Source organism: Rattus norvegicus, chromosome 2 (assembly GCF_021556685.1).
Source record: "Rattus norvegicus strain SHRSP/BbbUtx chromosome 2, alternate assembly SHRSP_T2T, whole genome shotgun sequence".
NCBI lineage: Eukaryota > Metazoa > Chordata > Mammalia > Rodentia > Muridae > Rattus > Rattus norvegicus.
The window spans coordinates 236,870,535-236,887,773 of NC_141535.1; the positions used below are offsets into that span (position 1 = coordinate 236,870,535).

General features: G+C 48.0%; 1 protein-coding gene and 2 long non-coding RNA genes across 3 annotated transcripts in view; 2 read left to right on the forward strand and 1 right to left on the reverse strand.

Annotated features, from left to right (window-relative positions):
• Positions 1-269: 269 nt before the first annotated feature.
• Ccn1 (cellular communication network factor 1) lies at positions 270-3,239 on the reverse strand. Its single transcript, NM_031327.4, is given in 5 exon segments — positions 270-1,242; positions 1,436-1,650; positions 1,772-2,116; positions 2,458-2,671; positions 2,992-3,239. Coding segments are annotated over 5 exon segments (1,140 nt in total). The 5' UTR covers positions 3,055-3,239; the 3' UTR covers positions 270-939.
• Positions 3,240-3,457: 218 nt separating this feature from the next.
• Positions 3,458-5,601, forward strand: LOC147996598 (uncharacterized). Its single transcript, XR_015677103.1, has 2 exons — positions 3,458-3,699; positions 4,003-5,601. It is a non-coding gene; the product is annotated as an uncharacterized LOC147996598 (long non-coding RNA).
• A 255-nt stretch (positions 5,602-5,856) lies between these two features.
• The window catches only part of LOC102553018 (uncharacterized), a 73,372-nt gene continuing 61,989 nt past the window's right edge, over positions 5,857-17,239 (forward strand). The window contains exon 1 of the long non-coding RNA XR_015677102.1: positions 5,857-6,106. This is a non-coding gene — a long non-coding RNA (uncharacterized LOC102553018). The remainder of the gene's footprint in view (positions 6,107-17,239) is intronic.

The window sequence follows — 17,239 nt, forward strand, 5'->3', positions numbered from 1 at the left end:
GCTTCCTTTTTACGCTTCATAAAAGCCCGTGTTCAGTACACTTTGCTTTCCTAACTGGCGGCTTTTATGCCACCATTGTTCCTTAAAGATTTGCAACAGCAGCCACTGTCCTAGCAGTTCACTGTTAACCCAAGTAGGGCATCTAGAGTGGTTCTTGACACATAGTAGGTCCTGGGGGTGGGGTCCTGTTGGAATGATTGACAAGAACAATTGTTTCTGATAACTTGAATGGCTTCCGAAAATGCAGAACACCATGCACCCAAGATATTAGGTAAATATTTCTTTATTAAATGATTAATTTTATAAATAAATTCTCTTCACTGATATAAAATTAAAATCATTTACAAATTATTCCAGTATTACATTTCCCCATCCCTCCCCGAAAGCTACATTTTGATAAATAAAAACATTCAATCTTAGAACACCTGGTTTCTGTTTGCAGTTTAGAGTGCAGGTAGTAGCCTCAAGGGCACTCACAGAGTGTCCCCCGCCTCCACTGGGGAAGGCAGGAGAGGCCTTTCATTTTACTTCTGTCAAAGGACAAGCGGGGCTTTCACTTGACCCAACTAGTCTTATTTTATCTCTATTACAATTGTAGAACCAAGGGGGGAGGGGGAGAAATGGAGCAAAAAAAAAAAAAAAAAAAAAAAAAAAGAAAAAAAAACACTTAGCAAAATAATTTACAAACAGAAAACAGAACATCATCTATAAACATGCTCCAATATGAAGCGTACGTAACCCGGGCTCCAGTACTATGAAGCGAAGTATTCTCCAACTGCGACTGCGTTACTGTCCATCCATAGCAGCAGCCCCTACGGCAGTTTTGAAACACCTTAATCCTACTTGATGATGAGCAAGGCACTGTTCGCCCACCGTCTGCCCACGTCTCCACGATGCTCAACACCTCTGTCCGACCCACACTAGAAACCCAGGAGACCTTTAGTCCCTGAACTTGTGGATATCGTTGAACAGACTGTAGAGGCGAAACGACGCCTCATTGGGATGCGGGCAGTTGTAGTTACACTTGCAGGACTGAATCATCATGACGTTCTTGGAGAACATCTCGCCATCTTCGCACCGGAACCGCATCTTCACGGTCCTGGTCTGCAGAGGTGTGCAGCACCGGCCGTCCACGCAGGAGCCGCAGTATTTGGGCCGGTATTTCTTCACACTGGAGCATCCTGCATAAGTAAATCGGACTGGTTCTGGGGATTTCTTGGTCTTGCTGCATTTCTTGCCCTTCTGGAAGGAAGAACAAAAGAAAGAATGAGATTTGTTGGGTTTTTCTGGAGGTGTACATTTAACCACCGCATAGTCTTGGGCTAGAAAAAGACAATTTCTTTTCAAATATATCGTGGACTTTTCTCTTTCTTGAACAGAGGCTCATATCCCACCCACCTGTGGGGTCAGGGTTCAAGCCTTGAAAGAAACTTACTTTTAGGCTGCTGTACACTGGTTGTCCACAAGGACGCACTTCACAGATCCGGGTCTCTTTCACCAGGCGGCACTCCGAGTTGTCATTGGTAACTCGTGTGGAGATGCCAGTTCCGCAGCTCTTGGAGCACTGGGACCAGGACGTAGTCTGAACGATGCATTTCTGGCCATGGGCATGCAGGGGGTTGTAAAGGACTCGAGGTTCCGTGCCAAAGACTAGAAAGACAAACGAAATGGAAGACAGCTTAGACCGGTGCAGACACACAATGGTTTCTACAAAGTTGCAGCCCAAGAAAGCATTTCTGCACAGTGTCTTAAGGACTGGGTATCCACTTACCAGGAAGCCTCTTCAGTGAGCTGCCTTTGCCAATTGCGATTAACTCATTGTTTCTTGTTAACTCCACCTCCGAGGCATCGAATCCAAGGAGGTCGTCCTGGTCGTCCAGGGAGTCCTTAATGCTGTCTTCATCACAGACCCATTCCTCACAGCACTGCCCGCTGACTTTCACCAGCCGGGGGTTGGGACAGCCCAGATTGGGGAGAGACAGTTCTTGGGGACACAGAGGAATGCAGCCCACAGCACCGTCAATACATGTGCACTGATGTTTACAGTTGGGTTGGAAGCTCTCCCCGTTCTGGTAGATCCTGGAGTTATATTCACAGGGTCTGCCTTCTGACTGAGCTGTAAAGACGACCGAAAGAGAGAGGAGAAGGTTAAGATTCGCCGCCACACGCTGAAACTCATACATATTTTCCGCTGTTCAACTCAATGTATGGTAAAGTTCCCTACAGTTCCCCCGAGACTCCAGAGCTGAACAATAAGTTAGTCAGGAATCACTTTTCCGTATGCGCTTTTCGTTGGGCCCAGACACTCTGAATTGCATTCCAGACTGCTGAAATCATGTGCCTTTCTGCCAAGCTACTATCAACAAAGCGTCACCATACATGGTCTCAAAATTACTAAACTTCTGGACGATGGGGACTATTATTTTTTTTAAAGGGGCCAAACCACAAGCCTCTTACCTCTGCAGATCCCTTTCAGAGCGGTGGAACTGGCGCCGAAATTGCATTCCAGCCCCTTGGTGTGGTCGCAGGGCTGCGTTTTGCTGCAGTCCTCGTTGAGTTGCTTCGCGCAGACCTTACAGCAGCCGCAGCCGTCCCGGACCAAGCCGACTCCCGGGGCGCACTTGGGCGCCTCCAGAGGGCAGTGGCAGGCGGCAGGGCAGGTGGAGAGTGCCTGCAAGTGGGAGAAGAGGCGCGTGAGACTGCTTTGCATTGCTCCGGGAAGGCACCTAAACCACCCTGAGCGTAGGGCTGGCTGTGGGGCTCTCTGTTCACCAGGAGTGTCTCTATCCCGTCCCGACACCCCGGCCACTCCAGCGGCTGCGCCCCAGGAAGAGGCCCCCTGGACACGTCGTCCGAGCGTAAAGCAACAGCTCCCCCGGAACTTTTCAGTCTAACTTTCCCTGCTGTGAAAGATTAGGGCCCGGGGAAAGGGATCGGGAAGGGCGGATCGGGAAGCGGTGGTTTAAAAAAAAAAAAAAAAGTCCAACTCACCAGCCTGGTCAAGTGGAGAAGGGTGACGGCGACAGCGAGCGTCTTGATGGTGCTGGAGCTCATTGTGGCGCGCAGGAGGAGCCGGGGCGAGCGTGGCGACACGGAAGCCAAGGAGCGGGCGAGCAGCCGGATCGAATGCGCCCGGAGTGCGGTGAGATGAGGGCCGAGGCGGCGGGTGTCCTTCTCTCGAGGTGCTGGCGGAGGAGGCGCAGAGATTGCAGGCGCTTCTCTAGGGCGCTCTCGCTCACGGTCTGCCCCGGCACTGGGAGCCCGCCCTTTATAATGCCTGCCTCGGCGCCGCGTGTTGCAGTGACGTATGCGCTGTCTGCGCGTTCCAGAATTCTCAAACATCTCAGGAATGTTGGTTGGCGCGGGCTGCTGCCAAGCACCTCCCCTGGCTCCGTTGCACCTTTCCCCCCCTCCCCTTCTTAGATTCATCAGAGAAAAAAAAAGTTATTTTTTTTCCACTTTAAATAACAACTTCCTTTGGGAAGGGCGGGATGCTTGGGGCGCAAGGGTTCTGATTTTGATTGAAGAGGGTATCTCGTGAGTGTGTTGGGGGGCGTGGTGTATGTGTTGGTGGGAGCATTTCAGATCTGTGCCTAGACATGGGAGGGCGGGAAGACCTGAGACGGCGGAAGAAAAGTGGTTTTGTTTGATGCTGCCTACCCGGGAAAGCAGCGAGCTGCTTGCTTGTTTACAACCAAGGTGAGAGTAAAGTTATCTACTGAGAGGCCAAAGGGGAGGGGGAGTTGGTTTCTAAGCCAGGGATCTATTTGTGGACTTCAAAGAGCCATGCTCGGATCAAGTCCCAAAGTTTTGGCATAATGTTTATTAGCCAAGGAAAGTGTATTGCAAATTAATACTCGGAGTGGCCTTTGTGAATGGGGGATGGGGGGAGCTTCCCTCTTTGCTGGCAATTTTCCAGCCTGAGGTCTTCCCTCATCCCTCCCCCTCTTTTTTTTTTTTTTTTTTTTTTTTTTGGTATGTTGTACTTGTTTGTTTTTGGAGGTTCCCAGTTTTAGTTCCAGCCCACTGCCTGCGTTGGAAATCCAAGAGGAAACGAGTGCAGAGTTCTCCCGGAGCCTGACGTCCACTTCCTCACCGATGCAGGAGGCCGGGTCAACCCTCCTGGCCTCTCTCCCCGGACTGGCGGGGCGGTGGAAACTAAGCAGCCAAACCAGAAACGGAGGAGACCACCGTGGAGTGATTTGTCCTGAAATCATCAGGTGCAAAAGCTGCCGGGACAAAACAGAACCCAACAGCTTTGGCTAGATGGAAAAAAAGACTTGGTGTGTTTGCAGACACCGTCCCACCAACCCTCCCGCCCTTGTATGTGTCTCTCTGTATGTATATGTATGTATGCCTCCCTGTCTGTGTGTCTGTGCTTGTGTGTCGCTTGTGTGTCTCTGTGTCTCTGTCTGTCTCTGTGTTTTTGTCTGTCTCTGTCTCTCTGTCTCTCTGTCTCTCTGTCTGTCTGTCTGTCTCTCTCTCTCTCTCTCTCTCTCTCTCTCTCTCTCTCTCTCTCTCTGTGTGTGTGTGTGTGTGTGAACTTGTGTGTCTCGGTGTTTAATTCCTTTGTTTTGGATCACTTGGAAGCCTTCCATTTCAAAGGAAGTGCAATGGCTCTCTCCCCAAGTTCCGAGACATGAGGGATTTAGAGGGCAACAATGTAATAAAGGACGTTAGTTTTAAAGATCTTATTAGACACACAACTGAAGACACCCCCTAGACCCTCTTCAGTATTACCCGTGCCATTCATAAATTTCAGAAGCCTCGAAATCTGTCTTCTGCAATTTTAAAAGGAGATGGGTACTAGATTTCCCCATCCCTTTAATGGTCTGGGGTAGCTTTTTTTCATTTTTAATATGTAGGGCCTCCCTGCCTTTGCCGCTTAGCGATCTTGCTCAAGAGAGCCTTGTGCACTGACTGTTCTAAGAATGACTCTGGTGAGAAGGAAGAGAAGCGCACTCGAATGAAGACAGCTGTTACTGGAAAGAGTTAAGTTCATTCATTCAAAAGGGCCCTTTCGTAAGTCCTAGAGGAATTTGCCAGAGGCGGTAGGATCTTGAAGGCTTTCTGGGGGTGGGGACTTTTAAAGACAATGGGTTGTCAAGTGTTATGCAAATAACGAAGGCCAAGCCGAGGCCTTGTCCCGCAGGCCAGCCAACTTATTAGCTAGAGAACTGTTCCGCTGGCCTTACAGTTCATTGTTTCCATCTTTGGGAAGCGGCGGGAGGGTAGGGGGTGAGGGTGGAGAAGGCGCAGACCGGGGTAGAAGGAGGTGATGGAGAAACAGAATGGAGGGGAGGGCTCCTGGCTTCTGTTGTGGCGTCTTTTCTATTTGACTTCATGGTTGTAAGTATTTCCAGATGGTGAATCAGACACCAGACGTAACAATATTTCCATATTTGGGTATAGCAGTAGCCTGCGTTTTTAACATTTTTCTGCCTCTGTTATCCAACCACAAGGCATTCTTGACAGCTTCAAATGTTGTTAAATATAGACTTAACTTCTGTTCCCAGAGCAGGAAATTCTTTGGAATTCCTTGTTTTTCACGCAATCTGTCCATCATGATTTAAAATAAAGTTACAGTGGATGATCCAACTGGCCTGGATATACTGTGTTCCTTTGCTGCGGGGGATGGGGTGACAGTGGAGAGGTCCAGTATTCTATACAGCATTCAGACACACCATTCCGTAGATGCCTTTAAAAATCAGATTAAAGTTTTCTAACGAGGATGTGTGGGGTTTTGTTTCTGGACTCCAACTGGGCAATCTCAGAAGAAGGGGATTGTCCCAGAGGAGACAGAGGGAGAACATTAGCATCAGCTGTCCATTTAAAGCAGCGGGTGTGTGGTGAGAAGAGGAGGGAGTTGGAGTCGGCAAGGCCGGGAGGTGCAGGAGGAGGAAAGGCTGCTGGAACCCATGTGCACAGCCTTTGCAGACTGCGTGCACTGCCTAGCCCGCTGGTAACCAGGAGGAACAGCGGCTGCTTGAGTCCCTGCCTAGGATGGTCCAGAAACTCCAGACGTCCTGTCGCCTTCTCACCTCCTCTGCTGAGAGCTACAGATCCTTCGTTGACAGACAGGGAGGGAAATGTGCAAATGGTGTGGGTAAGTGATGCTTCGCGTGCTCTTTTCTCCCCCCACCGTCTCTCCACCCAGCGGACTCGTTTCTTTGAGCCGCAAGACACTGAGAAAGGACTGCTTGTCCTCTTGCGGCTCTTGGCTTGAGCTGAGAGATGGAGAGTCTCACTTGCAGCTGCCAGGGACGTTTAGATTACCCCCAAGAAGGCTTCACTGACTCGCAGCAACTGAGACAGACCATAATCTCAAACCTGTCGACTCCAGCTTCCTAGTTTAGTGGGTTTCAGACTAGGGTGTACGCCAGAATCACCCGGAGGATTGGTTAGAAGTCTGATTGCTAGGCCCTACTCCAGACTTTCTCCTCAGTTGCATTTTATCAAGTCCCTAGGTGATGTGGATGCTGCTGGTCCCAGAATCACACGCTGCTCTGGACCACAGGAGTGCTCCCCTCCCCCTTTCCTTCCTGGTAGCCTTTCTCTCTCTCCAGGTCTCTCCCCTCATCGTTAGACCTTTTTCTCCCACTTTTCCCCACCCTTGCGCCCGTGTGTCCACAACCAGATAGGGGGTTGCTCACGACTCCAATTCTTCTAGCCACATTTACCGGGTCTGCAAGAAGCTTTAAGATGACACCCTCTCGTTACCCCACATTTTTGCACCCCTCTTCATTCCCACCCCTCCCCCAGTCTGGTATGGTCTGGGGATGGGTGGGAGTGGCTGGGATTATGGTGGCAGCGGTTGGAGGAAGAGAGTGACAGACTCTGCAGGTCGGGAGGGCACGAGGGCAGCGGGCCTTGGCCACCAGGCTAGGATCTGCCGCCGCCGCCCCCTGCGGGCCGCTGGCCCAAGAACCGCACTCCCGCGGTGGCCGCGACTCGAGGTTTCCGGCGACTCACTGCACAGGACGTTTCCAGCCTCGGCCCATATTTGGTGAAAGTCTTTCGAGACTCCGTCATCCGGCTCCAAGGGGGCGGCGGTCCTGGGAGCGCGCCCGGCGACCGCGCTGCCGCCCCGGCGTTCCTGAAAAGTGCATCCCGGCCGCCCACATCGGGGTCCCCACTCCGCGAAGGACCCCAGGACTGGCCGAGTCCCGAGTCTGCAGCGCCTCAATCTCCGGCCGCAGTGCCATAAAGCAGAATCCAGGCCTGCGCTGCGGGAGAGGCTGGAGACACACACAGGGCGCTACAAAGATTATGTCACTTTTCCCGTCCACCCCGCTGTTGACTCGTTCTCCCGGCGGGGCTGCAAGTGGCCGCTCTGTGCCAGACTTAGAGGGTACGCCCATGAACCAGAGGCTGGGGACTCTGTAGGAAAGTAGCTTTTGCTGAGGCGAGAACAAACCTGGAGAGGGTGGGGATCAGGGGGTTGTTTGGGGTGGTTAGGTAGGAGGGTGAAGCCCAGAATGGGCCTGTTTGGTTTTTTGTTGATGTTTTGTTTTGTTAATCTTCCAAAAAACTCAAGCTAGAACTCACACTGTCTCCGCGTCGATCTCCTTTCTTTCATTTCATTTTATTATTTTATTTTATTTTTTCGAGACAGGGTAACCCCCGATCATCCTGAAACTCGATCTGAGGACTAGGCTGGCCTTGAACTCCCAGAGATACGCTTCCCTCTGTCTCCTAAGTGCTGGGATTAAAGCCCTTTTTCCTTGATTCAAGTGTGCATCAACAAAGGAGGCCTGCGAGAGTAAACTCTCCCACCACCGCAATCCCTTTCGGGGGGCCAAACCTCAGGACACCCCCTTCTAAGAACGGCTGGGTCGATAAGTCACTAAGGCTTCACCATTTTCAAGGCCTGCAGCCCCGTCACTTCCTTCACTTTTTCCCTGCTGAGGCAGTGGACTCTCTAGCTAGCCCCATTCTGTATCTGAATGAAGAATCAGAACTCCAGAAGCCAGTGACTAGCCAAGGACTGACTAGCCACAGGCCACTCAGCACCTCCCAGGTCTTGGTTCAAACCTGTCCCTTAGCTCAGACAGTTAGGCCTGCCCTCTTTCGTGAAACTTCAGTAATTCTACTACTGCATAACTAGAGAGTCTAGGAAAAAATATATCAGCACAGTTGGTAAGCTCACTGAAGCAGCTGATCACAGTGGACTTTGAAGATGGCCAAAAGAAAGGTTTTATTTTAAGTCTCAGTAGAGGTAAGTTATAAGGGTTTTTAGGCACCATGAGAAGGCGATGGATGGGATATTTCAGGACAGACAGCTTGTGAGCCACATCGATTAACCTGTAGAGGAAACCCTGTCCTGGTGGGAATGCGTTTATTACCGAGTTAAAATTTTCAGCACTGTGTACTTGACGGCCCGTCAGTTTGCTTTTAATTGTTTTCTCCCCTTGAATATTGACGTAAAATCAGATCTACAAACCAAAGGATTTTTTTTCCACCAAACACCAGGTTTATTTAGTTCATGAGATGTCCTGGCACAGTGCCACAGACCAGTGACATTTAACACTTTGGGGACACTCAGGTCTGATGAAGGAGCAGGCCCTGGTTAAGGCTGACCTTGCTAATGTGGAGCTGAAGGGGACAAGTGAGTGTCTGCTAGGAGGGAAGTACATTTGGGGACAAAGGCAGCAAGCAGGGCCTTGACCGAGTCTAGGGACACTGTGGACAGGGTTACTTGCCTCAGCATTGGGACTTTGTTTTTTGTTTGGTTTTTTTTTTTTTTTTTTTTTTTTTTTTTGGTTCTTTTTTTCCAGAGCTGGGGACCGAACCCAGGGCCTTGTGCTTCCTAGGCAAGCGCTCTACCACTGAGCTAAATCCCCAACCCCTGGGACTTTGTTTTTATGCTGGCCAAGAATCCTGAGTGTTTGCCTCACTTCCTATTTCTATAAGATAAGGGGGTGACCTGGGTCCAGGGCCATGCACATTTAAGTGGGGCCTACTCTCTGCTAGGTCACAGAATGCCACAGCGGAGGATGCACACTGGCTGGTGCTTGGCCTCAGTGTTGGGGACTGTTGGAGGATGGATAAATTAAATCGTAGGCCTGGTTTTTGTTTTTGTTTTTCATATAAAAGAGATACCAGATACGGTGTATTTGTGGAGTCTTCAACGTTTTAAAAAATTAGCAATCAGTTAAAATGTTAAAACACCATTTTGGCTGATTCTTGGAAACCCAAAGAAGACACCCTGCAGGAGCCAGCGGCAATGCTCAGACTTCAGGCTTCAGGGAACTTGTCCTTTTGGGTGCCCGGTAGCTCCCAGCTCCCTGTGAAACTTCCAAGAAGAGCAGGCACCGTCCAGCTCATTGCCAAATGAACCTGACTTTACCTAAGACTCAGAAGCAAAGACATAGCCCAGAAGCTAAAGTGTTAGCCGCCCAAGCGTGAGGCCTTGAGTTAGGATCCCCAGAACACCGTAAAAGCTGGGCAGAGGGATTGGAGAAATGGCTCATCAGTCGACAGCACTTGTTATTCCTACAGCAGCCAGGAGTTCAGTTCCTAGCACCCATATGGTGGCTCACACTCATCTGGAATTCCAGTTCCAAAAACTCTGACACCTTCTGACCTCTGCTACCACCAGCACACATGGTGCATATACATACATACAAACATACATGCATGCATGCATGCATACAAGCAAAATGTACACATCAAATAGACAGTATTTTAAAAAGCTGTACATGTTAATCTCAGCACTGAGGAGGTGGTGGTGGGCCAATCCCTAGATCTCATGAACCAACCAGCCTAGCAAAATCCGTGGGCTACAGGTTCAGTGAGAGACCCTGACTCAAAAACATAAGGTGGAGTTAGCCTTTTAAATCCTCAATTTTGAAAGGCAGAGACAATCAGATTTCTTTGAGTCTGGAGCCAGCGTAGTCGATGGAGCAAGCTCCAGGCCAACCAGGGCTATACAATAAGACTTTGTCAATGATAACAACAGCAATAATAATATGAGAGTGATTGTTCTCAAGACGCCTAATATTGACCTCTGGCTTCCACAGGCAGACACACACACATACACACACATACACACATGTAGACACAGACTCATACACACAGAAACACACACACGGACACACACAGACAGATACACACACACATGTAGACACAGACTCAAACGCACACAGACACATACATGGACACACACACATGTAGACACAGACTCATACACACAGGGACACACACAGAGACAGACTCACATACACACAGACACAGAGATACACACACACACACACACACACACACATACATACACATCAATGCTGCCACTCAGTTCTTGGTTGTAGAAGTTTACGACCTATTAATAAAAATGGAAAAACTGTCATTTTTTTTATCCACTTCCCAAATACCATCCAGCCTTCCTGCTCTCCCCTGAGTCATCCCCGTGAGCAGCTGGCACTGTCTTGGCAGCAGGATAGGAAACACTTTTCTCGGGGCAGCCGTATCCAATGGGAACCATATCTGTTTGTTTCCTCCACCTGGCACAGGGCCACAGGAAGCCCGGCATTTCTAACTAAGTCCCTCACCTTACAGAACTTCTCGTCTTGTGCTAACACAGAAACATTTCACTGGAAAGAACTGGAGGGCACTTTTCCCACCCCACCCTGCAATCTATCTTCAGGAGATGATTGAGCAATTTGAAATATAGTAATTATAAGTCACTATCAAATGAGTTGGCTCCAGATTCAGGGAATCAAGAATTCAGCCTCCACCTCTCAGGTTGTATTTCTGGAAATACCTTTCTCTTAATTACCCACTTAAAAAAAAAAAGCCACACAAGCCGCATTAGGAATTCAGAAAGGATTTGATTTGGGCACAGTCGACAAGCACACAGAGTCTACAGACAGATTGAAGCTTTTCATTAGTGCCAGGATTTTGCAGGTCACGGGGATTAAGTATTAGGGAGGGTTGTGATACTGGGCTGATTGTGTAAAGGAAGACGGAAGAGTGTGTCAAAGCTCAGCCTGATGCTTGGCACACAGAAAATGCTTAATAAACTATGATTACCAGTGTTGCTCGTCCCCTTAGCCTTCATTACAGTAGCATCGAATGAGCTGGCCTTACTCGAGAAAGTACTTTCTAGTCTGTAAAGTAGATGACCTCAGGCTGTACATGCATGCATATGGTATACTGACGATGTGATTAAAAAGACCCTTGTAGCCTAGCATTCAGGATGCACTGGGTACCAGAGACTATCCACTACAGCGCTCAGTTTGCCATTTTGCCTGTGGCCCTCCATGGTAGTAAGCAGTATAAAATGTGCTTTAGTTTCCCTGGCAATAAAATAGTAGGGCTGGGCCAGTTAGGGTCAGAGATCTGCTAAGTCAAATAAATCAATAGGTACATAAAGAGCTGTGTCTGAGGGCCAGACCTGGCTGGTACTGGACCGTAGCAATGAGGCCCACTGAGACCTTCTATAGAGCCTGCCTTTGCGCACTGTGGGCTAGGTAGTTAGAATATATACGTATGTATTCACATGTTACAGAAACTGAACTTTATACACAGCCCTGTAGTGTATTTTATTAAAAGATGAAGAACCGGAAGCCTTACTAGAAGTCTGTAATGCCTGTACTTGTGCAAGTCAAGGCTCTTCCGTAGAGCAGTTTCTATATGTCACTGCTGTTAAGAACGGTGTGGCGGGGCTAGGGATTTAGCTCAGTGGTAGAGCGCTTACCTAGGAAGTGCAAGGCCCTGGGTTCGGTCCCCAGCTCCGAAAAAAAAGAACCAAAAAAAAAAAAAAAAAGAAAGAAAGAAAGAAAAAGAAAAAAAAAAAGAACGGTGTGGCATATACCCTTGGGAGGGAATAGGGAGGCAAAGTTTAGAACAGAGGCTGAAGGAACACCCATTCAAAGCCTCCCCCACATGTGGCCCATACATATGCAGCCACCATACTAGATAAGGTGGATGAAGCAAAGAAGTGGAGGCTGACAGGAACCGAATGTAGATCTCTCCTGAGAGACACAGCCAGAATACAGCAAATACAGAGGCGAATGCCAGCAGCAAACCACTGAACTGAGAACGGGACCCCCATTGAAGGAATCAGAGAAAGGACTGAAAGAGCTTGAAGGGGCTTGAGACCCCATATGAACAACAATGCCAACCAACCATAGCTTCCAAGGATTAAGCCACTACCCAGAGACTATACATGGACTGACCCTGGACTCTGACCTCATAGGTAGCAATGAATAGCCTAGTAAGAGCACCAGTGGAAGGGGAAGCCCTTGGTCCTGCCAAGACTGAACCCCCATTGAATGTGATTGTTGGGAGAGGGTGGTAATGGGGGGAGGATGGGGAGGGGAACATCCATATTGAAGGGGAGGGAGAGGGGTTAGAGGGATGTTTGCCTGGAAACTGGGAAAGGTAATAACAATTGAAATGTAAATAAGAAATACCCAATTTAATAAAGATGGAAAAAAGAAAAAAGAAAAAGAGTAAAAGAATGGTATGGCATGTGTCCCGCTGTGGAACCCATCTTAAAATTTAAGAGCTACCTTGCACTTTCTGGAAGTCTCTTAATAGCTGAGTCCATCACTTCAATTTTGTTTTCTAGATATGTCTTCAATTTATTTGTGTTTTCAGTAACTGTGGATCCCTCAGTTATTATGATATGAGTTTGGCAATTAGTGAGTTAGAAACAACCTTACTCTTTAAGGCCCTTGCCTGAGCTTGTTTCTATTTTCTCTAAAGAGGGAGATGGGAGGGAGAAGGAAGGAGGGACACACACACACACACACACACACACACACACACACACACACACAGAGAGAGAGAGAGAGAGAGAGAGAGAGAGAGAGAGAGAGGAGCAGAAGAACCTCTCAGAGATGACTGAGAGATACCACAGTTGTAACTTAGTCACCACTATTGATTTTGTTACCTGAGGCAGTCAAAGCTGCCACCACCCACGACCTGTGGCCACCTTCACAACAGTTGCTAGGCACAGAATTCTCCAGGTACCGGGCAAGCACACCCAGTGTGTGCTTTCGCAAGCTGTCCCTGGGCCTTGGGTGGGCGGTGGTGCCTAAGGTTATGGCAGGCAAAAGCAGCTGGAGGGTAGCATGAGTGATTTCGTGATTTCTCTGCTTAGATTTCAGCTTGAAGAGGATGGCCTTGTTGGGCACCAATGGAAGGAGAAGCCCTTGGTCCTGACAAGGTTGGACCCCCCCCAGTGTAGGGAAATGTGGGGGGAGGCAAAGGGGGGTGGTTGGGGAGGGGAACACCCTCATAGAAGAAGGGGAGGGGGATGGGATAGGGGGCTTATGTCCAGGAAACTGGGAAATGTAAATTTAAAAAAATCCAATAAAAGAAAAAACCCCACAGTTCTAAATATTTCAGCTCATATATATATGTGTGTGTGTGTGTGTGTGTGAGAGAGAGAGAGAGAGAGAGAGAGAGAGAGAGAGAGAGAGAGAGAGCTTTCAACTTGAAAAACAAGACGGTTTTAACACCTTAGAGGATAAAGAAAATGTGTGTGTTCGATGTTTAAAATTTCTGAGGCTCTGAGAAATCTGAAGAGTTACAAAGTATAGAAAGGACTAGGGTGTTACAGACCAAGGATGACCAGTTCAGTTCCATTTAGTAAATTTGGAACGTGAGTCTGGCTTTATCTTGTGGAGCAAAGCAGAGACTAATGTCTGATCTTTGCCATGGCTTTCAAGGCCTGGGGAGACACGTGTGTTCCTAAAGGGAACATTGGGGCTGAAGAGAAGATTCGTGGGTTGTGTTTTACTCAGAAGTCTGACAACCTGTGTTCAACCCTAGAGCGTACACAAAAAGCCAGATGAGGCGGCCCATATTTGTAACCCCAGCATTCCCATCTTGAGATGGAAGGCAGAATCAGGAGAGGTGAAGTTTGAAGGCTGGCTAGTCTAGAGTCCAAAGCATATCGGAAATAGGCAGAGACCAGAGACCCAGCCCTAACAAGGTAGAAGATGAGACCTGAAAGTTGTTCTCTGACCTCTGCAAATGTTTAAAGTGATTGTCCTCACTCGTATACACATAATCTCACAAATACACTCATAAACACACGCACCTACACATATACTCACATATACATATGCACAATCATAGATAGATAGATAGATAGATAGATAGATAGATAGATAGATAGATAGATAGATAGATGGATAGAGGGATAGAGGGATAGACAGATAAAAGCAGCAGCACAACATGGATTCATGCTTCAGGAATAGTCTATCCATCCGTCCATCCGTCCATCCATCCATTCATCCATCCATCCATACCTCTATGTGTGTGTGTGTGTGTGTGTGTGTGTGTGTGTGTGTGTGTGTGTGACATTTGTAGATGTTTCTGTGTCTGTTTTTCCAGGCTGCTGTAGGAGTACAGACAGATGTAGTCTGCCTCTGAAGCCACCCTATAAAAAGTGAAGTCCTTGCTTGTGTGTATATCGTGATAAATGAGAAGAGTCTGCCATTGCTCCTGCTGCCACACATGTTCCATTTGAAGCTGTTGACTGCATGTGCATTTTCATGGGAGATTAGCAGCCATCTGGAGGAGAAAGTCCTGGCAGCAGGGTTGGGGCGTTCCTCACAGAAGGTGTGGATTATAGAGCCTAATCTCCAGACTGCTGTTACTCTGGTCACTGTAGCCCCTTCTGAGGAGCAACGAAAAATACTACTTGTTATGTCAACCGCTATCAAGGTCACCTCATCAGATATGGAAGAAATTCTTGAAGGTAGCAAGATAACTCAGTGTATGAAACTCCATGTCCCAAAAGCCCGAGGACCTGAGTTTGATCCCTGGAGGAACCCACATGGAAGGCGGGAACTGACTCCTAAAGGTCTCCACAAATCTCCACACACAGCACAGGGTGTGTCACATACACTTCTGCATTTACACATACATCTCACACATCACACATATAGACATATATGTGTACATATACACATATTTGTATATAAACACATATACTACATATGTACATTATATCATAATACACATATGTACATATATCACACAAGCATCACACATACCTGACACAAACATCCATACATCACACAATCATACACACACATATCACACACACATGCATACACTACTAATATATTTTTAAAATTTCAAAGCATCCTCTGGGATGAATTTTTCTGACATTTTTCTAAGCTTAAGAAGTGGAGTTTCCCCACACCTTTAATCCAACAACCTGAGAGGCAGAGGCAGGCAGATCTCTGAGTTTAGGAGCAGCCTGGTCTACAGAGAGAGTTCTAGAACAGTCAGAGCTACACTGGAAAGCCATCTCTTGAAAAACAAAAACCAAACCAAAACAAAAACAAAACCCAACCCCATACATGGCAAGAGGCCTATGTTATACATGTAGGTTAAACAAACATACACATAGAATAAAAATAGATAAAGTTTTAAAAAGAAAAAATAAGATGTATTAATCAGATAATTAGACTGTGACCCTCAGGGATTCTAACTCAGGCTTGTGTGCTTTCTATAACCTGTAACACCATCCTGATTCTCCGAGGGTTTCTTTTTTGCAATTATCTCGGTTTTTCATTTTAAATCTGTATTTACTCAATTTTTTTCCTGAGGCAGGGTCTCTTGTAGCCCAGACAGGCCTTGCCCTCACTGTGGAGCCAAGGCTGGCCTTGGCCTTGTCTCCTGCAACCACCTCCCAAATGCTGGCAGGATGAGCCTGTGCTATCTCCTGGATTTTATGCACTGTCTGGGAATGGAACCCAGGGCTTTGTGCACGGAAGGCAAACACTTTAGCAACTGAGCGACAGCCCCCAATCCTCCTATTTTAAGAAATTGTTCCCCCACACTGTGTCTTTATGGAGCCGACCCTTTAAGCTCTTCTTAGCACTTTAAGATCCACAGTGGTAGTTACTGAGCCAGAGGTGACTCTTTAGTGTCTAAAGGGAGATGCAAAATAAAGTGAATGGACCATTAGTATCAAGCCGATGCTGTCATTGTAATCAGAGAACAGCATGGTGACCCTAAGTCTGCCTGTCACCTGTTTCTTTGCTGGACACCGTGGAGGGTGGTTTGGATGTGTGTGAGCTGTTTGCCAGGGACAAGTGACAAGCTTCAGAGGATGTAGTCATCATTAGAAATAATGAAAGAAGCCCAGTTTGTGGGGTTTGTAGTTAAGAGATAGATGGCGGGTGTCATGGCAACCCAAGGCTACTGGAGAGCACGGTGATATAATCTAGAAGTTTCCTTCTGGACGGTGGCGAGCTGGTTATGTTGAAGCGTACTGGACAGAGGGGTGTGTCGGGGTGTGGGCGAAAGTATGTGAGTGAAAGTGTATGTGTGAGTGAGTGTGTATGTGTGTGTGTGTGTGTGTGTGTGTGTGTGAAGGAGATAGGAAGGGAGAAAGAGAGGGAGAGAGACAGAGGCAGAGAGACAGAGGCAGAGAGACAGAGGCAGAGAGACAGAGGCAGGGAGACAGAGGCAGAGAGACAGAGGCAGCGCGACAGAGGCAGAGGTACCTCTGACTGTGTTATGGCTTCAGGTTAATCAAATCTCCCAGGACCCCAGGCTCTTCTAAACCTCTGGATCAGGAGTCTGGTTTTCAGCTAAATCTGTAGGCTCTTCTGTGGGTGTTATACACGAGCCCTTATATTTTCAAAGCTTCCCCCACTGCCTTTTAAAAGAACATTTACGAGATGTCTTTGCTGTGCTAGAGTCCGAGGATACAAAGATTATGAAGGTGTCGGAATGAAACCGTGTTAAGGGTTGCTCTCTGCTCTCTGGAAAATCAGGTGTCTTCTGTCAGTTGATCTCAACCTAGAACCCAAGATCCTGCCTGAAGCTCCCGGAGAGTCCTTGGGAGGGAAGAGGCATGGCCAGTGACCAAGAGAGTCAGCAGCTAGCCTGAGAGTGGAGTGTGGGTGATGGAATGGGGGAAGCTGACTACATGCCTAGGGATGACCTGTCCTTCTTGTGGCCCACTCTGCCTTCTCTGGGCTTCCTACCTTCTCTATGTCACAGCTTTCCTGTTCTGACTAGAGACATCCTTGAGCCCTGTGTAAGAAAGGACTGATTCTCATAGTGGGACCATCCTATCTGGGTTGCTTTAACGCTGGGGACCCCAAGACCTGGAGCCAGAGAAATAGGAGACGAATATGGAGATGGGCAAAGACCCGGGGAAGACGTCGAAGGGGTATGGAATGAGAATAGGGACAATCTCCGCTTTAATCACGTCAGTTATTGGGCAGTAACCATCCAGATCTGAATGCAGTTAACTTAGTGC